Below are 23816 nucleotides of genomic sequence, written 5' to 3' on the forward strand. Positions count from 1 at the left end.
GACTGGAAATCCAACAGCATCAACGCGGCTTATTGGATCACAATAGATTATTCCTTGTGCGTTTTGTATGACATCGATCTGCCAGCCATTCAGCGTGCTCTGTATTTGTGTTGCTAAAACAGCGCCACAGAGAACTAGACCGATTAATTGTTAACCAAAGTGTTAAACAAGACCCATACTACCGTGAGTGAACTTCAAAAGACATAAACAAAACATTAATGTGCCCAAGTAGCCTATCAATAACAACCGCACTGAGTGATTAAAAAAAAACCGGAGGGCTACGTGTGGCTCACCGCGTGTCAATTTTTGAAGTAGAGGAACAGTTTCGCAGGAGTTAATGGCCGATATCAACTTTCAACTTCTGTAAGTATTATTTAACTAATTGGTATTAACTTCTACTTATTTAATCCATTGACATTACACTTGTTTCATGTGTGTAGGTTTTTGTGTGTCATGTGTGTAGCTTTTGTGTTCAAATTACCTTCATCTCGGTACAGCAACCATATAGGAAGGACCTTTCTCTATCAACCTGTGTGTGTATTGAGGGTTCCTCCATGGTGTGTGCTATAGAATATGCCATACAAAAACTAGAAAGGGTTCGTACATAAAACAAGAACTTCCGCAAGATAAATGGAGTTGTGTGCAGCCATTGGTGCCGTTTTGAAAGGTAAATCTGTATCTCATCTTAAAATAGAACAACAGGAATTTTTAAATAGTATTATAAAGTAGTGACTGAGCTATTTGCACAGGTCATGTTGGCAACATATTGACAAAATTGTCACAATCAATATGGAAATGAAGAAGTCGCCAGTTCCATGGTTCCATACTCAGTCGTCATGGTCAGCGTCATAAAGACAAGTAAATTCATTTAGCATATCATTTTGTTACAATTTATAACATTTTACCATCGCTTATTTTTTTTTAACAAAGCGCAACAGGTAACCCCAATGATTATACAGACCATTAGTTGTCATTTCAATATAACATGTAAAGTGGGGTAAAGTGTTGTAAGAAGGTACAAAGTGTCTTGTAAGAAGGTACGAAGTGTCTTGTAAGACGGTTCGAGGTGTCTTGTGAGAAGGTACGAAGTGTCTTGTGAGAAGGTACGAAGTGTCTTGTGAGAAGGTACGAAGTGTCTTGTGAGAAGGTACGAAGTGTCTTCGAGAAGGTACGAAGTGTCTTGTTAGAAGGTACGAAGTCTTGTAAGAAGGTACGAAGTGTCTTGTAAGAAGGTTCGAGGTGTCTTGTGAGAAGGTACGGATGAGTGTCTTGAGAGAAGGTACGAAGTGTCTTGTAAGAAGAAGTGTCTTGTAAGAAGGTACGAAGTGTCCCAGGTACGAAGTGTCCAAAGTCATTTCATGTCCAGGGTACGAAGTGTCCAGACACCGTCAAAACGTGTCATTAGTTACTCTTTTCGTGGTGTGAACTTTGCAAAAATCTAGAAAATGGTGCATAAATCCAGAATTAGTCTGAGGTACGAGGTGTCTTGTAAGGGTGAGAAGGTACAAAGTGTCCCGTAAGAAGATACGAAGTGTCCATAGTCACTTCGTACCTTGCAAGAAGGTACCGTCGAAGTGTCCAGTGTACGAAGTGGCACAGGTACGGCGAAGTGTAACGGCACCGAATCGTTAAAATCTAGATTCGTTACAAACTCAAGTGAATAGTTCATTTGAAAATGGCTGGATATCCAAATTGAAAGATAACATGATGTGCAACAAAGCACAACTGGAACAAAAATTGTTTTCAATTTTACAAACTATTTTCCACTTAAAGGCAGTTGACACTATTGGTAATTACTCAAAATATTTGTTTTAGCATGAAACCATACTAACGAGTAATGGGGAGCTGTGGATAGTATACAACACTGTGAGAAACGGCTCGCTCTGAAGTAACTCAGTTTTCGAGAAAGTAGTAATTTTCCATGAATTTGATTTGAGACCTTAGCATAAAACCTTACTTAGTAACGAGTAATGGGGGAGCTGTGGACAGTATACAACATTGTGAGAAACGGCCCCCTCTGAAGTAACGCAGTTTTCGAGAAAGAATTTATTTTCCACGAATTTGATTTGAGACCTTAGAATTAGATTTTGAAGCACGCAAATTCGTGTGCACCGTGACAAGTTTTTTTCGGGTCATTATTATCTCGCAACTTCGACGACCATATGAGCTCAAATTGTCACAGGTTTGTTATTTTGATGCATATGTTGAGATACACCAAGTGAGAAGACTGGTATTTGACAATTACCAAAGGTGTCCAGTGTCTTTAACAAAATAATTCACTTTATAACACCATTGTAAACCGCTGAGCAAACTGCGTTGAAATTTATGTTGCAAGCAAGCATTGTAAAGTATGCCTATATGTTTTTTTTTACAGTTTTTTTTAATGTGACCAAACGACGTTTGGCAAAATACACAAAGTAAGATAAACTTATAAGGAATCATACACTATATTTAAATGTTTTAAACCTTCCCTGATTTAACACGCTATGCATTTGAGGAAAATTACTAAGACAAATTTGAAAAAACCCTCACATGAGAAAATAGAATTAGCTGTTGCTATAGAAAATAGACTTAGCTGTTGCTATGGATAACTAAGTCGTCAGAAACACTGGTAATTTGAGTGACCAAACATCTTGGAATTTAAATGACTGTACCAAAGAGGCATTGTGTTTAATGACACAATTAATTTAGTCTGACAAGGTTCGGTATAATATCTTCATATCACTTTGATGATCTGATCTTCAACAAAACATATTGTGTCACAGTTCTGCAGTAATAAGAAGGTGGACCTCTGGCGAAACGGAAAAAAGTAGAGCCGTAAACGGCTAGGCCGAAATATGAAACATATCACAACTTCGAGAAGAAAGGTTTTATTTCATCGTAGTCGGAAATATGTTATTACACACAAGGTGAGAGATAACATGTCATTCATCATAACAATGACACGGCATAATTTATCCACATATATAAACAAGAGTTTTGGTTTAGGCCTAGTGTATTAATTTTAGTTGACAGTTCGGTGTGAAAAGTTTTGTCAAATTCAAAGGAATTTGATAGTGTGACCACGGTGTCATAAATACTTTTGGCTTTGAAGAAAAAAATATTGTTTCTTTGTTTGAAAATGTTGTAACCATGGAGGTCCTCCATGTTGTAACAAGCAGTTATGCCAATCTTATAGGCCGCAGCAAAGACACCACCACAACACACGTGCATTCCTGCATCAATATTTCCAGCCGAGCCCCATCACAGCGCGGGTTGCAATATTGTTGGGGACACTACTTGACTACCTACAGCTTCTCGTTCTTCTACACAAAAGAACACAACGGGGCATCTGCTTTTGACTCGGATTGCTTTTGATGTGACTCCGGTCCTCCATGGGTAGGGGGAGCCACTCCAGTCGATGAAGGATAAAAGAAGGCGGTTTAAGGGCTGAACGATGGCGTAAATTTTTAATGGCTTGAAAACAGTTTAAGTTGCTGAAAGCTTTGAAGACCTGGTAACAATGGCTTGCGATGAGGCGTTGTATGTCAGTCCTTGCTCTCCAAAGCTGGGGGACTTGAAGGGCTTCTTTCATAGAATAGAAATGGAGAGGTGCAGTTAGAGACCTAGGGCGACGGTAAATAATGTGCGGCAATGGTCGTCTGCTGAATACCATCTTATGATTATTTGCAGATTTACATTTTCAAGGTGTGGATAATAAAGACATATAAAACTCGTGTTTGGTATCGACGATTGGAATACTACACGCTGCTCGTCTTGAGAACGACAGAGTATCTGAAGCGTAGATGATCTCGAAACGTTGAGGCCGTAACAACAGCTATATTTTCAAAACAAACTTTCCTCACATGACCCTCAACTTTACGAGCAGGTCGGGGCCCAAAAGATATAGTTATTTCATGAGTACTTTTTGAGAAACCCGTGTATGTAGCCTATAAATAGTACCAACATGGCTTAACTGCAAAAGTAGGGGTAGGCCTACCGTCACAAGACTTCAACAGTAATTTTTTGTTCAAAGATTTTGTGAATCGGTTCTGAAGAAGGTTTCATTTTTTACCATCGGCTATAGGTCTAAAATGTTATTTTTCGCGTAATACTAAAGTTTGATGAAGCACTGCAGGCTACTCAAAATTACAACAATTAAAGTTGTAATTGATAACTTATTGTAACTTAATTGATAACTTATTGTAATGATTGTAATCATTCAGGAACTTTGACAAAAACGGAACAAACGCGTACCAAACCCTTAGCAAATGGCTCAGTCGTCACTGTAGTGTTAGGCCGTATCCGGATTGGCGTTGCTAAGGACGTCCTGATGACGCAGTGATCAGTCACCAATTCGGACACAACCTCAAGGCACCGTTGTTGTCCAATAACAATTTTGGTAATTGACCAGTGGGTAACTAATATGCAAATTCATCCGAAACAGTTATTGGTTACGACCAATCACACCACGGGGTACAAATTTCGAAACAGACTTGTAACTCAGACATTTCTTCACAGGCCTACATACACGGTGTATGTCTTTAAATGGTAAGAAAATTATGTCTGAACATAACAACCGTTCGCATAAAAAACCCATGTTGTATAAGAGTATAACAGCACAAAAATAAGAAAGCTGTTTTCGCCAGGAAGTCGTCATGTTAAGAATGATGGCAAACAACACACGATGATCTGCTGAGAGGGGCCGGCTACTTTTAAATGCATTTCTGGGTTTTTTTTAACGAGGAAGAAACATGTCACTTGAAGATTGAAGTAGATCTTTCAATTTGCGCTTCAAAGTTTTCAATTTATATGTGTTCCCAACGCGACCATTCACAAGAATGTTTAATTGATTATCATCATTCTTATAACTTTCTTGTATGTATACAATGTTTGCTTGCTTTCCCTCCCTCGCAAGCCCTTGAAACGTGTTGTATGGTTACAACAAGTTTTTAAATGTACTCTTGACAGTTGACACTTGTTTTCAATAGTGATTCCCCATATTCTATGTCTGAATTCTCAGGTACTTGACAGGTAAAAATTTAGATATCCACATGTGAGGGAGACAGCTTTGTGAATAATAGAAAGAGACGGTGACATCAAGGCCGGATTCATTGACACCGCGTTGGTCTCATCAGGGACAAGAGCGATATCATAGGAACCATTAGCAGTATCTAGTTGTCGGGCTTCGATTGATGCCATGAGCTGGCATCACAAACAGGTGAGTTTCATGTTCGATTGATCAGTTTGTAGCAACGGGGAAAAGAGCACTGGAGTATATTTAGTCTGGTTTGAATGAAGATATCTATTCTGCAGCAACAGTGGTTTAAGATGACCTCGATTGGGAAGAAGGCCAGTTCTGTGATCGTTTACGTGCCTGTACACGAAAACGAACAAGACGAAATTTATTGATGATCTCAAAACGGTGGTCTGGCACTATCTCAGGCCCGTTATTTTGATCCCATTTATATACATTGATCCCATTGGCGATGAGTCACGTTGAGTCAAGTTTCAGTTGGCACTCACTTGAAGGTGTTTTTTTCTTTTAAAGCTCACCATCTTCAATAAAAATTCCTTATACCAACACTGTAACAAAAAAATCCGTGAAATTTACGGCACTTCACCTGGCACCCTATAGCTGCCAGGTAAAGAATCGTAAATTGCACGGTGGAAGTTTTGCAAACTACCTATTGAGGCACATTTTACAAACTTCCACCGTGAAATTTACGGTTCCTTACCTGTCAGCTAGGGTGCCAGGTAAAATGCCGTAAGATTTCACGGATATTTTTGGAGGTACAGGTAGGCCTGCTACATTGTACCCGATACATGTACAATCGACTGCAGTGACCAATAGTTTGGTAGCCAGCTCTGGCGCCTATTTGTCCGTCACTTGAGTAGTGTCAATATTTGCTCATTTCTACTTGTCACTTTCAAGGGGACCTCCTTTCATACAAGTTTCATACCTCACAATGTTCATTTTAAATTTCCCTAATTTTCTAAATACTCTGCGTTCGGCAGATTGGGAATATTTAGAGGAAATTTGTATTGTTTAACCGGTTTTCTCTTGAGTTCTGAATTCGTGTAAGTTGTTTTGCCCACCGTCAAAAGAGCCCTTTTTACATGTAACGGAGCATAGCAGAGTGACTTATTGATGGTGAGACGACTTCAGTGTTTGAAGACCAAATTTACTCAGTTGCTACTCCGGGTGCAACGATCACCCGTTAACAATTGCTTGCTATGTAGTTTACTCACCGGATTGACTGGGAAAACATTGTGTTAAATGGCGTGACTTGACACGAGTGTAGTTGGTAATTTGTTTTGTCATCTTGACATGCCGTTAAGGATCGATTATAGTATGTGCAGGTTGGATACCTGAAAACCAACGTTTCAGCGTAAGTCCTTGGACCACCAAGTCCTTACTTCATGAGGTTTGAAACTGGAGCACAATTTCACTAAAATAAATGTTGTTTTGAAATCGTGATTGCTTCGTTGGAATTGATACGTTGAAATGATAGTTCGACCACTGGAGTTCTTTTAAAGGTAAGTTGTTCAAGGCTGCACGAAACACTTTCTTATCTGTCTCTGAAATAACACTGTAAATTTAAGGTTTGACACATCCTTATTTGACAAAGGGACATAATGTAACGACAAGTTTGACAACATTTCGGATTTAAAAGAAGAACTTTTCATGCTGCAGTATATGACGGAAGAGTGACATTTGAAGTTTTGCATGGTGTGGATTATAAACAAACTAACTATATATAGGTCTAGGTTTTTTGTTTTCTTTTTATTTGCGGGTACAACCACGAATGAAGCTGTTTGGGATCAGTGTTGGCTCTGAACAGACCCGCTGTAGCTCCGATCTGAACACGAGCTTAGTATACTTTTTGGAACATCGAGACCACGGGAGCCCCTCTCAGAGCCAAGAGAGTCATACCCAAACAATTGTATATGCAAGGTTGTACCCGAAAGTTCACTTGTTTGTTTGTTGTAACTAGTGTCTATAAAACATTTCTTATCTAATAATTTTTCGAAATACGTGAAATCATGCATATTTTTCGTAAAGTTATGACCTGACTGTCAACCCTTGCAGTCTTTGTGAGATACGTTTAAAAAGATTTCGTCTTTGTGACTTTATGGACAGCAAAGCTTGACCTGATGGTAATGTAAAAATAATATTCGGGTAAGAAGGGGATTCATAATTAGGCCACAACCTGTGTGAAGTTCAAACATCAAACACGCAAACGTTGTTCGTCCATATTGCTCGGCATTACATTGTTCGTGCAATGACAACAAACATCGCTCCGATCCTTGCATGGATGCCAATTAATTTCGTCTTAATCCGTTGTCAATGAGTTCGTCGTCACGAGTGAGAAGACTTTCCCAAAAAGTCAAGCCGATCCAGAAGAATGGCCGAATGAAGTTGAATTGTGTGTGCATTACAGAGAACTCCGAGCAGTGACAAAGGAATTGTTCGGGGTGGTATATGGGCGCATTATATACGGTAGGGATGACTCGCAAAATACTTCGTAATTTGGGATGAAGGTTTTTTTCATGTGGTGACCGTGGGTGCAAGTTCTGGCAGTGAACCATTGAGACAACACATGTAGGGTATAATTGCAACGAGAAATTGACGACTTTTGACATCAGAGTTGTGACTTGAGGAATATTTGGAGACCAACTTTCGTATATACTTCATATGGACATTAAAAAACCGCTTATTGGTTCCATGGATAAATAAAACATAAACCTTTGTTGAGGAATATTCGACATTAATTACAGGTAAGTTTGACCATTTGACCCATCGAATTTTCCGACCAATCTGTGCGTTAAATAAGTAAAGTTTACTCACGTATTACTTGACCGGAAGGGTATTATGTCACATTACCCAGTAATTTGTTCACACAAGGAAGTGGACACTATTAGTATTTACTCGAAATAATTATTAGCATAAAAACTCACCTATACTAACGAGCAATGGAGAGCTGTTGACAGAAATGGCCCCCTCTGAAGTTACGTATAGTTTTCGAGAAGAAGTAATTTTCCACGAATTTGATTTCGAGACCTCATAATTTGACTTTGAGGTTTCGAAATCAAGCATCTGAAAGCACACAACTTTGTGTGACAAGGGTGTTTTTTCTTACATATATCTCGCAACTTCGACGACCAATCGAGCTCAAATTTTCACTGATTTGTTATGTTATGCATGTTGAGATACACCAAGTGAGAAGACTGGTCTTTGACAATTACCAATAGTGTCAAGTGTCATAAATACTGTCGTTATTCTTTTATGAGAGTATGAAACTATTATTCTTGTATTAAAATTGAGGTGTCTTTAAATTGAGTTATGGGTCATTTTGAGTAATACATCAATAGTTCAGTCTGTTTGAGAAGTTTCCGAGAAGTTTCACACGCCTTGAATGTAAAAAATTAACTACTTGTTCTAATGTGTACTTCAAAGGATAACTTTTCGTATATGGCGCCACCACTTTTTCACTCATTTTTACAAAAAGGGATATATCTATCAGGTAAATTAGATACTATATTATTTTATTTCGAATGAAAAAGTGGTGGCGCCATACGGAAACTTTTCCACTTCAAAAAAGCAAAGTACCTATGAGGGTGGAAAATAAACAGATGCGATGAAACGGAATGAAGCGTCAATCTCGTTCCTTCGCAAACTACCGTCGCAACAACAGCTTTGGACCTTCGCAAACTCGTATCCTACTTTTTAAGTCAACTCGAATCTTCCAAACTCATACTTAACTTGGCAAACTCGCCTTCAACTTCAGTACAGACATTTCTTACAAACTAAATAGCTTGGAGTTTCTAACATTGGATATTGTTGTTAAAGTTGTTGTGTAACTTTCGTCATCTATATTTTCCGGACACCGCGTTTCCTGTTTCAGAGATCCTCGCAAACTTTGAACATTGAAGTTTGCTAATTTTAAGGGGCGATTTTGAGAAAATCTTAATACAAATCCAACCACTGTGTCCCAATGGTACAAGACAGTTTCGTGGAAGATCAATTCGTCAAGCAAAATGTCATCAATAATGAATTCCATGGCCCCGAGTCCCAATTGACTTGTACAGATCAATCATTCTATGGGTCCATCTACACGGGGTTTCAGATGGGCGTTGAAAGTGTTTTGTCGATCGAATTCTGAAGCTTTTATCTACTTAGCCTTAAGATAACAAGACCAGTCCTCACGAGGATTCAAACTGTATACAGTGGCATACACCTGAGACAGTCATAACACAAAAACTGTTAAATAAATTCAGCTACATAGGGTACTGCCATAATTATAGCTCATTAAATCCAGTCGAAGGTTCCTTCTCTTTTGTGGAAGTACTTTTGCAGAGCGCATGATGGTTCGCTCCCCAAGGTGTTAGTGAGTTTATTTACGCATCAAAGTGGGTAGTGTTGTTAGAGTGGTATAATCGCCTTCTATGAGTTTGTTCTAAATAATATATTGTTCTACATTCCAGGGCATTTCACTGGAGGCAAAACTAGTCGCATAGAAAGTAATATTATATTATACGTGTCATAATGTCCACATCATTCAAGAGTCACAACAATAACAACTTAACATGTTTGATGCCCCTTTCTTCTAAATCAAAAGTTGATAAACAAAAACAGTCAGCACATTCCCATAAGAAATACCGTAAAAAATAAAGTTCGTCATTCTTCCATTGGACTGTGTACAAATTATGCCTGCAGAAAGTCCGAGCTCTGTGGCTTATGATGTCATGTGATGCCCAATTATGCTGAGACAATTAGGCCCCCCCTCCCAAAAAAAAATCGATCGAAAAAAGTTGATCGTCCCCGCCCGCCTCCTTTTTGGGGGCCGCATCCTTTTTTGTTTACTATTTATTATTTTTCGATTTTTTTTTTTTAAATCAATCTTTTCAAAAGGACTGGCCTATATGAGCTTTTCCCGAATCTAACGTGATGCTCTCGAACACTTGTAACCGTCTGTTTCATAAAACAATATTAGTGAATGCCTACCAGCAAATCTTTTTAGTGTTATCCGACCCTGTTAATGTTAGTGTTAACACAGGTCCTCACGCAACTAATAGGTAAATAAGTTTGCGGTCGAATCAAACTGAAGAATTGGTGGTCTGTTTGATTTGAAATACTAAGCGGCCATCTTGAATTTTTTTTAGTAAAGAGTAAGTAATAGGGCCCTCATCCTCCTCTTTTTTGAAAAATCCGGACGATCAACTGGTATTGTTTGTTATTTGGCCTTACCAGGGAAATGGTGTCACCGTCACTTGAGGCGTTCTCTGCGTTAGTTTGGTTCCGGCATTATTCCAAAGCCATTTCAGAAAAAGGTGAAGTTTAGTTGCCTGCATCCCTGTATCGGTACACCCAAGAGAACTTCTACATGTATAAGTTTCGAAATTTTGGACGAAGCTCTGTATTCTTTGAAGCTAATATTTTTTTAAAGTAAAAGGTATCTTCGAACTCAGATAACTTTGTAATTATTCAACAAATTTAGTTTTGTGCGAGAGGTACTTCATGTAGGCCCTATTGTGAATACTGATTCTTGCTGGGAACCGCTACCAGATAGTATAATAACAGTAATAAATACTGACTTTCGTTTTATACAGATTGAGGCAAAGACTGAATCTTCTTTACAAGTTAAGGATTCAAACTTTGGTAATACCACACCATGGCAGTGTCAATATGAAACCAAGAGTCACATTGAGTGTTATGAGAAATGTTGAAGGTATTTTGACTAAATTAACCAACAAGTATTGTCGCTATTTCTTCTTTTAGACAAGAGTGGACTCCTAGATGGTACTCTATGGCGTGGTCCGGTGAATGTAGCGAGTACGAAGAAGGCGACAATGGGGACGAAACCAGCTCAGACCTTGACGAGATTCCCGACGATGAGCTGATCATAGTGTTGCGAGATGAACAGGTCAGATTGCGTATAATCCTATAGAAAACGTTTTGTGAGTTTCCAAACTTCGGTCACGATCTCTCTTGAAGTCACGATATGAGGATATCTTAATCGTTACACAGACATCGTAAATATTATGTTATCAAAAGATGCTCCATAAGTTAAATTAACTGTAGCTCAATATTAACAGTGGTGCTCGCTTAGGAAACAAACAGTGGTGCTTGAATAATGTGAACCAGAAACACCGGGGTTGTGTAGCCTCTTCTCGTCCACCAAAAGTGTTTTGGAATATTTTATGTGGCACTTATAGCGGTACTAATTCTCGAACATTAATGTTAAAATACTTTGCTCAACGACACAAATGCCACAACAAGTAATTTATATTCAAACTAACATTCTTTGCTTTGTTCAAATGACTTAACCATCAAAATTAAGTTTTCAATAAGTTAAACCCAAACAAACCCTAATTTTTGCCTGTTTATTGTTTGTCACGCCTATTATTATTTTTCTAATTTATTTCCATGTGCACCTTTGCGATCTCGCTTTTAAAACTTCAAAGACTATATGGATACGCTGCAAAAGCTGTGTACGAATACGAACCAGTAATTTTGTCAAAAGTCGGTATAGCCACATGTAGCTATTTTTGCTTGCACAAAGCATGGGGAAATGTGCAAAGCAAAGCAACGGTGTTACATATGCTAAGCTCACTTGTGCTATGGCAACTTGTGCTGATATCTGGTTGTGCTCAAAGTGCTGTGTAACCTCCGCTAAATAGAGATTATTTCCATCATCTCATCATCCTCAAGTGTCCAAACATTGCATTATGCAGTAATAATCGCGTGTCTTATCAAACCCCCGAACGTAAACAGATTAGCTCTGAAATTCGATGGCAGCTTTTGTCTCTTTTTTTACCGCCATGAATCCGCAACAGCATTAGGGATGAGGGGTTTTCGACAGTTAAATGGGGTCATGACAATCGCACATTGTGCTCTAATAAGGTACAGCATTATTGTATGGGCGATCAAAAGAAAAACTTGTACGTTTGCAAAGGACGAGTAAACAGCTTTGGGCATTGGGAACCAGGGCATTACGTAAATAGGGACCCCTTTCAGTTTAGTCATTCGGTGTGCCCCCCCCCCTCCCCTCTCACTCCCACATACAACGAATTGTGTATAAATCTCGTCTGACATCGCCTTTTTTAATCAATTTTCTTCAGTCAATGGTAATTTAAATGTTATTAACCATTATGACACCTGGGGTCGATTTCACAAAGAGGACTAGTTCAAGTAGATATTACAAACTTAAGGCTAATACTCAAGATAAGACTATTGTCCTAACTATTAATTTGTGAAATCCCCCGCATTTGCACACAAATGGCGGGCGAGTATTTAATGGCGGGATGCTATAAGTTGTATTTATCTCGTTTAGAAGGAAAAAGTTCTCCTAGTTTCGAAATCGGACACGTTTTAGAGTAGGCCTATGTTTTTATTTATTAAAAGCAGAAAAGCAAGTGACCTGTTTTGCGAACGGAGTTATTTGCCTTTCCGGCATAAAAATGGCACTCAAAGCATCTACAGCATTCGAGCAAAACATTCGAGAAAACAACTTGAGAGGAAGTTTTCGACTGCATAGTAAACAGAGAAATTCAAAAAGCTGCTGTTCTGGAATCAGAATAAAAGAAAGTCGGAAATGGACTTTTTACACAAAACGGTAAAAAGAAAGATCCCACGTTTAATATGATATTCTGCTATTCTGATAGTAGACAATCACAAATACATTGTCATTTTTGTTCGTCTTCAGCTATCATGCTACCACCAGCCATTGCTGCAACTTGAGATTTTTTAACACACTGTGATCACACTGTGAATACCCTTCACTCAATCCTAAAGGGCTTTTAGCACCTCGATTTGAGGGTTACAAGGCATAGGAGGGCCTACGCATTCGCACTTCAATTTTTGCATTTCCCAGACACGTCTGTCAGACTAGTGACTTTAATGGTTTGTTATCACTTCAAAACTCAAAATACACATTTTCAGGACATGGATTTGATCTCTACTGTGTAGGTTAAAGGCAGTGGACACTATTGGTAGTAACTCAAAATAATTAATAGCACATCAAAACGTACTTGGTAATGAGTAGGCCTAATAGGGAGCTGTTGAAAGTATCAAACATTGTGAGAAACGGCTCCCTCTAAAGGAACGTAGTTTTCGAGAGAGAAGTAATTTTCCAGGAATTTGATTTCGAGACCTCAGAATTAGATTTTGAGGCCTTGAAATCAATCATCTGAAAGCACACAACTTATCTCGCAACTTAGATGACCGATTGAGCTCAAATGTTCACAGGTTTGTTATTTTATGCATATGTTGAGATACAGCAAGTGAGAAGACTGGTCTTTGACAACTACCAATAGTGTCCAGTGTCTTATTTAGATCAATCTTATCATCATCAATAAAGTAATTTTCAGTTGAACTTTTTTAACGGGCTATCCAGTCTTTAAACTTATCTTATCTTCTACCAAACAGGACAGTATTAAAGAAGCCCAACGTCTGATTCACAAGGAGATCAAGTCGATCCGCCGGGAATTGAAGCAGATCCTGCGGCAATATGACGCCTCTCAGCTCGTCCAACAACCTCTCCACAACGATCACCAGGCTGACATATCAGACTCAGGGGTAGGTACGCCCAGCTACGTCAATGAGTACAACAGGGCCAGTGAAGTTACCTCCTCACATGGAGACAGTGAATCCGGCTACCAGGCTTCCGTTGAGTGTGATAGCGACATGGTAACTAGACAAAGTCTTGATGGGAGATACAGGCCGCAGTCAGCGGGGATGCATGAGAAAGGTTCACGGTCTGGTAGTGTGAGCTCTGAGCGCTCTGGGAGAACTACTCCAAATGCTACTCGGACTCTCTATGAGGTAGCTCCACAGCTTGTCAACAGTGAAACGCATCATGACATTACTGACCACACGAGTGGATTAAACTCAACCTACGAAGATGCCTACATCATGATGAGGCGAAGACATCGACATGTGGACTCGCCAAAGAAGAACGGATCTTCGAGGGAAACTGGTGGCAGGTGGAGATCAACCCAAAAGCCCAGAGAGAGAATATACTCTATCCCTGAATCTGATCCAACTCGTCCAGTGCTCCGGGAAGACCCTAGAAACGGTCAGACACCGGTTCAGAGTTCAGAGGACGAGTTGGGCGAGTATCCAGCATTGCAAGCAAACACTTACACCAACTGTAATGCAAGTGAGACACAACATAGAGACCGATCTCAGTCAGTTGGCCAAATTAAACTGAACAGCGACAAACTTTCACCACTGACTTTGGATGAGAACTACCCGTGGCCCAACAGGCCACATTCTGCCACAACCCAATCAACTAGTTCTCATAAGAGAACAGGAAGGACTGGAGCACAGTATGAAAGACCGACATCTGCAGCAAGCAGCGACTCTGATCAACCTCCACACCTTTCAGACTCAAGTAGGTTTCCGATACTAAGCTCAGAGAAGGCGTCAAGGGCCTCACCCACATTCTCAGACAGTAGCTACGACCTGCAGGTGGGTATGGACACCCACGGCTTCACCCCACGGGGACATTCTTCTCCAGGGCTTGTCCAATGGAGAGATTACCTGCACAAAGACAGAAACCTACAACCTAGTAACGACACACCTCGGCATAACAGAGACTCTATGGAGGGTTACTGGGGAGAGGGTACCTCCCAGTCATCTTCATCTCACTCCATGTATCAGAGTCATGATATGGGACAGGGAGCCTACACAGATATGCCCTCTGGTCAGACCCACAGCCCTTGTCTGAAGTATGACCGCACAAGGACTAAGTTTGTCAGAGGAACCCAGCCAGTGATGAAAGTACCTGAACTCATGTCTGGTGTTCTTTAGAACAGGATTGTATTTTACAGTCGACATAAATAGAACATTTCTCAAGTATTTTTGAAGAAGTATCCACAGTGTGTTGGTAACGCTGATTCCAAGCGATGACTTTATATTACTACCCCTTATGGTTAATGATTACCTACTAGCGATTGGGACCGACCCTATAAATGGTATAAATTTACATGTTACTCTCGTACATATGGTGTTACTGCAAAAGATGGTACTGCATAAGAACTGACACAATGTATACATTTTTAGAAGGAGTTCATCTCTCTGTTTGTGAAGTCAATACGTGACATTTGCTTCGTTCAAGGGACACCGACATATTGTCATGTTGTAGAAGACTGCTGCTATTGTGATTATCAACAGCATGTCCTACACTGCATTTGACATATTTTTCAGGAACCATCATCTTAAAGGCAGTGGGCACTACATGTATTGGTAATTACTCAAAATAATTATTAGCATAAAACCTTACTTGATTATTCAAAATCAAGCATCTGAAAGCACACAACTGCGTGTTTTTTCTTTCATTATTATCTCGCAACTTCAACGACCGATTGAGCTCAAATTTTCACAGCTTTGTTATATTATGCATATGTTGAGATACACCAACTGTGAAGAGTAGTCTTTGAGTTATTACCAATAGTGTCCACTGTCTTTAACACAAATCATTTTAATGCCCAAGTGAGAATACTGGTTTTTGACAATTACCACAGACGTCCTGTGGTGGGTGAAATTGCAATAATAAAGATCACATATTTGAGAACATAGTATGTTTTTGTTTTCCTAAAGAAAGTTTTCTTTAATATATAAAAAGGTCTACAGTCATAATGTAATCACAAACTACACTTGATTAACACAAAGTATACATGCTTTAAAACTTAAAAAAATTACTCATGTTCCGTCAAGCTTTGAACAAGAACAGATTAGCGAAAGTATTCAGAATTAATTGACATGTATTTCCAAAATAAAACGTTTCTTCCTAACAAAATCTTGCTTCTATTTTGGCATTGGAAATCAAAATTGTAACCTGGTTACGTTAACCATACACAAACAAAACATGAGAAATAATCAGATAATTGAATGTTTTTAAAGAATTAAACATGATCTTCCAGACCTTTATCCCTTGACACAACTGGTCTTGTGCGTGGTATTGATGAAATGGGTGAAAAATCTATGTGTTTTAGTATAAATTGACATTTACCTCACTGGATGCCCTTTACTGATGAAAAGTCTACACTCCCCTCTTGCATGTCAAGCAATTGAGACTATTGTCTCAACCACAACCACAACCATGGACAAATAAAATTGTGTCAGCCAAGTCTATGGGTACACATTGTTTGAAATGAGTCTCTTAATTTGGGCCTAATTGGGCCTGCCTTCTCAAAAATATTATAAAGAATTTTTTTTATACAGCAACAATGATAACATTTGATACACAACTGCATGGGTTTAAGTTCAAAAAAACGTCCACAAGATCGAGTTACTTAGAAGTTTTACTTGACCGAATAACTTCTTTCTTATCAATATTTGCTGAACTTACAAAAGAAGGTTAAGACTTCACTTAGTGTCAGTAAATCTTTAAAAGTGTAAGTTTGGAACAATATTAGATTGCAGGACTTTTTGGGTTATAGGGTCACTGCCCCTCAAGTAGAATAGTGGGTTTATTGAATCTTCAACTGCAATTTACAATATGCAAGGTAAGGCTTGTTTGGTTGTGGTACTGAATTCCAACGAGAACACACAGCTCGACTGATTCAGACTACATGTACATGTAGTAGTTGGAACTGAATCACTTATACTCTTAGTTTGAAATGGACAATCACGTGGTGAAGGCATGTTGAGAGTAAACGGCCAATGGGAGCCTTGCTGACACTAGAGGGCAGCAGACAGGTTATTTCATTTTGTTTTATGAGGTGTGCTTGGACCCACCTCCTGTGTGCAGTTTACAATAAAAGCCAGAGTGAGAAATGAATAACAGTTCAATTAACCTGTAAGCACACCACTGGAAATGAAGTAGAAACTCTAGTAGAAGCGTCTCACCCACTCAGCTCGCTACTTTATTCACCCCTAACCAACCGGGTTGGTCCAACCCCCTTCACCAACAGTTGCTATACTTCTGGGCCTTCACTTCCAGGGATTAACTGTGAGCGAAAAATCAAAGAACAATGAATACGGGATGACTAATCGAGTTCAAATTTTCACAGATTTGTTTATTTTATGCATATGTTGGGATACACCAAGTTAAAGGAACACGTTGCCTTGGATCAGACGAGTTGGTCTATAAAAAGCGTTTGTAACCGTTTTTTATATAAAATGCATATGGTTGGAAAGATGTTTTAAAAGTAGATTACAAGGATCAACACAAATTTGCCTCGAAATTAAGTGGTTTTCCTTTTACTGTGGAACTAACATGGTCAGTCATTTATGAGAGTCCCATTAATGGCCGACCGTGTTAGTCGACGAGGTAAAAGGAAAACCGTGCAATTTCGAGGCATGTTTGTGTGGATCTTTGTATTCTACTTTAAAAACATCTTTCTACCCATATGCATTTTATAACAAACGCTTTTCAAAGACCAACTCGACTGATCCAAGGCATTGTGTTTCTATTCATTTTTGGTCATTGACAATTACCAAAGGTGTCCAAATTGCCTTTAAAGCCACTCAAAGCAGGAGCAGTTTGTTATTGCACTCACCATGGTGATGTTATTTCCATTCAGAAGAATCTGGTCTAGTTTGGTTACTCTCCTCCCCTCAGCTGTCAACTCACTGAAATGGAAATATTCTATACAAGTTTACATCAGAATAATCTTGATATGTACACCATGTACATATATTGTTTTGTTTACACTGTCTCTGCTGGCCTTGAACATCCGTTTAGATTGATTTGGCGCATTACAAATACCCATTACCGTTTTTTTATTTAGCATTATATTAATTTTGGTTTTTTACCCATACACCGATGTGTGTTAGCACTTCATACTCAGTTCTTCGCCGAGTCCTGTGAAAAAAATATCACAGGCATGTTACTCGGGAGGGGTTCAAACCCACGACCCTTGCATATAGAGCAGTGTCTTACCAACTAGGCCACCGAGGTTGCCCAGCAGCTAGAGGCAGTTCGAATCCTATGTTTTGGCAGCGGGTACCGCTGTTATATTATTATTATATTATGCTCATGCTTCTCTTCAGTGGTTAAAATGGGGTGTCGTGGCCGAACGGGCACCAAACTCAAGCTAAATGGTACCTGTGAAATCAGAGACGGTTCTTGTGGTTGGTTTAGCTTAGTGCGCTACATATTTGGCGGCACAGGCTGTATACTCCCCAGGGAGCTGAGATGGTTTAAGGAATGAAATGGCCCAGTGATCAGGGTAATAATGTTGGAAGCGCTTTGAGACATGGTGTATAAAGTGCTATATAAAAACTGAATACATGTTCATGTGTTATTGTTATTATAAAAGGCACACCATTCCCTTTTGTAAAGACATGTATGTGAAGACATTATATATTAAATACAGTGGACACTATTGGTAATTGTCCAAGACTAGTCTTCACAGTTGGTGTATCTCAACATATGCATAAAATACAAACCTATGAAAATTTGAGCTCAGTTGGTCAACCAATTTGCGAGATAATGATGAAAGAAAAAACACCCTTGTCACACGAAGTTGTGTGCTTTCAGATGCTTGACTTCGAGACCTCAAATTATAAATGTGAGGTTTCGAAATCAAACTCGTGGAAAATAACTTCTTTCTTGAAAGCTATGGCACTTCAGAGGGAGCCGTTTCTCACAATGTTTTATACCATCAACCTCTCCCCATTACTCATCACCAAGAAAGGTTATAAGCTAATAATTATTATTTTGAGTAATTACCAATAGTGTCTCTGCCTTTAAACAATAAGGAAATGAAATAGCATACTTACAATTCAACAACATCTTCCAAGACCATGTCTGGGAAACTTCAGTTAAAGAATTTTGTGGGATAAAATTATCAGCAAACGAAGACAACTTTACACTGCCTATAAGTTACATTTCAAAATTAGTTTTATGCACCACCTGAGACTAAAGAAGTTTTCAAACAAAATATTTTTTCTCTCAAATTACTGAGAGAGATTTGCTATAACACCATGTGAGTGAATATCTTTGTCTTTGTGAACCTACACTACTCAGACTAAGATATTCACACACATGGTGTTACAGCGAACTTCTCTTTACAGTTACAGGTACATGTACTTCCATCATGCACAGTTTAAAATCCCCTGGAAATATAATTTTATTTTTTCAAACATAAGAGGATATGTTTAGTAACAATAAAACATTTTTTGTAGTAATTGTTTGTCACGATTTATATGTTTAAAAAAAAGTTAAAGTTGTTTGGGGGTTTACTCCGCCTACCCGTTTTGTGACGTCAATCGAGGCAGACTTTGCCTTGATGCATAGAGTAAACACACTTGCAAAGTACATGCAAGTCAAAGTCATTGAGTTTGTATGTTTTGAAAAACTGGTTTTCTTGCATTTTTCCGGCAATGCCGATTAAGTGTATTGCTGCTGGATGCAGTGGTCCGGTCCGACGTCTTTTTCAGCACTGTGCAGCATTTTCTCTTTAAATATCGCGCCTCGATCGACGTCAGGAACAGCGCCCTCTCGGGTCGTGACCTACTTTTAAATTTCTAAGTAAGATAAGAACTAACTTTTTAGAACCTATTTATTCACATTCCACTCATCAAAACACATTATCAGTGACAAAAGCTTTATTTTGAGAAAGTACCACTTCCAGGTGACTTGAACTCTTAAATTAGTAACTGATGGAAAGTTTTAAAGTTCTGCCAAAGCACGAAAACTCAATATAAATTCAATAGTTAAGAATAACAGTTCTTTGTAATAGTGTCTAGAAGCACATAAAGGATACTGACAAAGTCATCAAATCCAAGGAGAGTACCGACAATCTCCTTGTCACTCTTCATCACGATGTGTATTCTGGATCCAATGCATTTATCAACCAGCTCTAAAGGATTCCAAAGAAAAAATAATGTATGATACATATTGTTACTATATAGTATTTTTTTAAACAGAAGTTCCGGGATAAGTGTCCGTATGAATATAGTTTTTCTAATTAACCCCCAATTCAGTCGTGCCGAACCAAATTCTGTATTAAGTACATGAAAAGTTTGATGTCTAAAACAGTTAGGAGGAGCATGGGAGGAGAAACTGGAGGCGGGACTTTGGAGCACCTTGGTCAAACTTGTTTATGAGCCGAGCCAATGTAAATGATGCTATGTTAAGTTTGCCTGTCTCAATTTATTATTATTATTTTTTTTTTTTGGGGGGGGTGTTTATGAGCCGAGCCAATGTAAATGTTATGTTAAGTTTGCCTGTCTCAATTTTTTTTTTTTGGGGGGTCAACCTAGAGTCGCTCTTAAACTATTTGGTTCGGCCATGGAGCTATATAGCTCCAAGACTTGGTTCCAAGTCTTCAATCGTGACTGTTTAGTCATCCTGATAGCCGCTACAAACAGCGCCCTCTTGTGATCTTTCTTCATCATAAAGATTGGAAGTAACGGTGAGTACTAATAATGTGGGGGCGTTTTCGTGGCTTAGATGCAGAAAAATAACCGCGATCTAAGACTTGAATCAAGTCTATGTAGCTCCATGGTTTGGCGCGGCTATCTGAAACAGGTGTTCTCAATGAGAATGAGATTGAGACACAGAATGAGGTTCAATTATAGAAAGCAACTCCACTCCACTATGGCCATGTTTTCTGGATTCTTTTTCAATGGGGAATATATAGAGGTAGCTGTGTGGAGTGAATTATGGCCCTGTTTTCTATAGTTACTCCTAGTCCAGGTTGGACTCCTCCATTGCAGGCAAAGCGACAGAGCCAGTGTATAAAGGTCCTGTACCATTGCAGAAAAGAAATCAACTCAGAAAGCTGAACCTTCACTCACATGTTCCTTGTAGTTGGAATTCCAAGATCACGCATTGTTTTTTGACTTCTCAATAATGCTCAACGCTTTATCTTTTGATCACTCGACCACCAAGCGCAGTACACCAACCTACTCGCCGAACTGCCAAGCCACGACTGAGTTGGACTAAACCGATCTGTGAAAGGGGTGTTACAAACCCATGTGGCAGTGAGTGCGCTGTTTGTTTACAATAGTACCCACCGTTCACGCATAAAGCGCCCACGCACGGGTTTGTAACACCCCTCCCACAGAATGGTTTAGTCCGACTCGACCGCGGCTCGGCAGTCCGTCGATCTACATGTAGTAGGCTGCATAATGAGAAGGCAAAAGGCGTGCGATGCGGCAGAAAAGCAACAGTTAGTACTGAGCAGAAAATTGTACTTTTTAACGATGTTTTTTAATTTCACTCAACAAAAAGGAAATACAAGCATTATGAATGTATATTGAGTAGGGGGGGGAAGCTTTAGGTGTACAGCACACAAGAAACTTAAGTTCTGGCTGGCTAACGGTCGTAAAACTTTCACCCATCAACGCTGATTTGAAAAACGTATAGCGTTAAGGAGGCCCTCAATATGAGACCCCTATAAGGCTCACAGGGGAGCCTTATAGTTTCTAGAAGGCTCTAGAAGTACACCCGACGTATGCCAGTATTGTGGCACTATACTCAAAGCCATGCATACTTTAACTCACACTATCACTTGGTACATGATGATCACACATTGCCAGTACAGAACTTCGGCTTATTTTCGGCAATAATTTCTTCCATGGATATATATATGTGTTAGCTGTGAACTTATTGAAAATGTATTAAGAGACACTACTAAGAATATATGAATGGAATTTCAACTTCTCAAAGTCAAATCAGGTAAAAAAATAAAGAATTTCTTTTACTTAGCTCAGTCAAATTTTTGTTTGCATTGTAAAGAAGCTTTTTATACCCAGGACGTCAGTTCAGTGGCAATGACTGACGTCCTACCAGGGCTATAGTTACTCCCAGAGTGCTAATGAGATATCCCTTTTTTTTTTTTAAATGACTGTAACTGTGGAAAAAAAGTGAGTGATGGAGCCCCGAAACAGGTCAACTCGTACCCAAGTCAACTTGTACCCAAGTCAACTCGTACCCAAAATATTGTACCCAAGTCAACTCGTACCTAAGTCAACTCATACCCAGGTCAACTCGTACCCAGGTCAACTCGTACCCAAGTCAACTCGTACCCTACAACATACATTGTATGGCGAAACGGAGAATTTCCGTGCGGCGTGATTTTGTAAGCGATAGGAAATAAAAACGATGTTCTACCATCATATGGAGCTCACTTTTATTAATATTAATCTCAGGAATTTCGTTTTTAATAATGTTTGTTCATCTTATTTCTGCTTTTTTCACTAGGATATTCATTCAGATCCATTGTGGTTTCTTTTAATTTCCCGTGTTGACGGGTCGCCGTGAAAGGCGTTGAGCAGATCAGATGCACACTAATTCTTCATATCACCATGTTCATATGAAACCAATTTTTTTCAATGAAAAAATATTTGATGTATAAAACGCAAACGTTCATGTTTACCTGGGTGTTTTTCCTTTTAAAGTGTTCCCAAAAGAAAATTTCATGCTAAACACTAATTAAATTCATTCATTTGCGTTATGTTCTGATTATCGTTTTCCGATTCAAACAAGTAAATTTTAACAAATATACATGTACTGTTCCACTTTTTCCAACCAAACACTTTGCGTAAGTTCTGATTATCTTTTTCCGAATAAACAAAAAACAAAAAATTCACTAAAACAAGCCTATTTTATGAAGCAATAAACTAGTTTATTGCTCCATGCCTATATTAAAAAAAGTTCTTTAGTTCTGATAATTTTCCCCACCGTAGGGCCTAAGATTAGGCCATTGCATATATCTGTTCGTTACCTGCAGTGCAACAAAAAAACCAAGAAAACAAAATCATTGCAATAATGAATAGCTAAATGTATGATTAACATTAGCCTACCTTGTTGAGCTGTAGTGTTAATGGCTCCGCTTTTAACATCGGTCTCATCACTGTCACCATTACAGCCCACCTTCGATACATGTCTTAAACGCTAAGTTTTTCAAAGGTCGCAAAATGCGAGGTAGTTTGATTGCAAATTTCTCCCACTTAAAAAAAGTCCAATACTTCTCCAACATACTTCATTTTATTCCTTACATTTGTGGAATTACTATGACACATAAGAAACAGGGCTTACTAAATGATGACTTTGTCCAGATGTGATGATTTGAAAATTGGTCAAAAAAAACGTGAACACAAATTACATTTACCGTGACATACTCTTAGCGTTAAGGACATGTATCGAAGGTGGGCTGTAATGGTGACAGTGATGAGACCGATGTTAAAAGCAGAGCCATTAACAGCTCAACAAGGAAGGTGGGCTATTAAAAGTTACAATATAAAAGAATAAATCAAACTACAATACAATATTTATCAGTACGAGTTGGGAAAAGTGTCCGTATGGCGCCACCACTTTTTCATTCGATATAAAATATAGGAACTTATTTTTACCTGATTGATATATCCCTTTTTGTAAAAATGAGTGAAAAAGTGGTGGTGCCATACGGAAAGTTATCCACGAGTTGAAACAAAAACAAATTGTAAAAATTTCTTTGGGTACGAGTTGACTTGGGTACGAGTTGACTCGGGTATGAGTTGACTCGGGTACGAGTTGACTTAGGTACGAATTGACTTGGGTACGAGTTGACTTGGGTACGAGTTGACCCGAGTTCATGGCGCCCTACGCCCTACGGGTAAGCATACGGAAAGTTGTCCCTACATTATTTCATTAATAGAATGAAAAAGTGGTGGCGGGATACGGACATTTTTCCTTAAAATATGTTAGGCCTTCGATGGTTAGGCAAAAACAAAACAAAAACTTACCAAGCGGCAAGAGTTGCGATTGATTCGTGGTTGTTGTGGCGGCTGCCATTTTGATTTTGCGAGCTCACCCAAAAAAACTCAATCGCTTGGTGGCGCTATGCATATACGGTCTCCTTTTCCGTCTACACCGACCCGCCGAAACCATAGA

General features: G+C 39.0%; 2 protein-coding genes across 5 annotated transcripts; one reads left to right on the forward strand and one right to left on the reverse strand.

Moving 5' to 3' along the window:
- The first annotated feature begins 203 nt into the window (after positions 1–203).
- On the forward strand, positions 204–15240 carry LOC117291144. Of its 4 annotated transcripts, none has more exons than XM_033772688.1 (4): positions 204–363; positions 5003–5200; positions 10763–10907; positions 13412–15240. In XM_033772688.1, exons 3-4 carry the CDS (start codon positions 10791–10793, stop codon positions 14795–14797), a joined length of 1503 nt encoding a protein of 500 aa, XP_033628579.1. In that variant the 5' UTR covers positions 204–363; positions 5003–5200; positions 10763–10790; the 3' UTR covers positions 14798–15240. The 4 variants fall into 4 exon arrangements, with proteins under 4 accessions (XP_033628579.1, XP_033628580.1, XP_033628581.1 ...); XM_033772689.1 differs by lacking the exon at positions 204–363 and adding an exon at positions 645–667; XM_033772690.1 differs by lacking the exons at positions 204–363; positions 5003–5200 and adding an exon at positions 6496–6519.
- Positions 15241–15567: 327 nt separating this feature from the next.
- LOC117291728 (U6 snRNA-associated Sm-like protein LSm5) lies at positions 15568–23772 on the reverse strand. Its single transcript, XM_033773595.1, has 5 exons — positions 23669–23772; positions 19702–19797; positions 18716–18743; positions 17491–17563; positions 15568–16938 (listed from the first exon to the last, which is right to left on the reverse strand). The coding sequence occupies exons 1-5, from the start codon at positions 23715–23717 to the stop codon at positions 16906–16908; spliced, it is 279 nt and encodes a 92-aa protein (XP_033629486.1). The 5' UTR covers positions 23718–23772; the 3' UTR covers positions 15568–16905.
- Between the last annotated feature and the right edge of the window lie 44 nt (positions 23773–23816).

This window comes from Asterias rubens, chromosome 6, assembly GCF_902459465.1.
Source record: "Asterias rubens chromosome 6, eAstRub1.3, whole genome shotgun sequence".
NCBI classification, from domain to species: Eukaryota; Metazoa; Echinodermata; class Asteroidea; order Forcipulatida; family Asteriidae; genus Asterias; species Asterias rubens.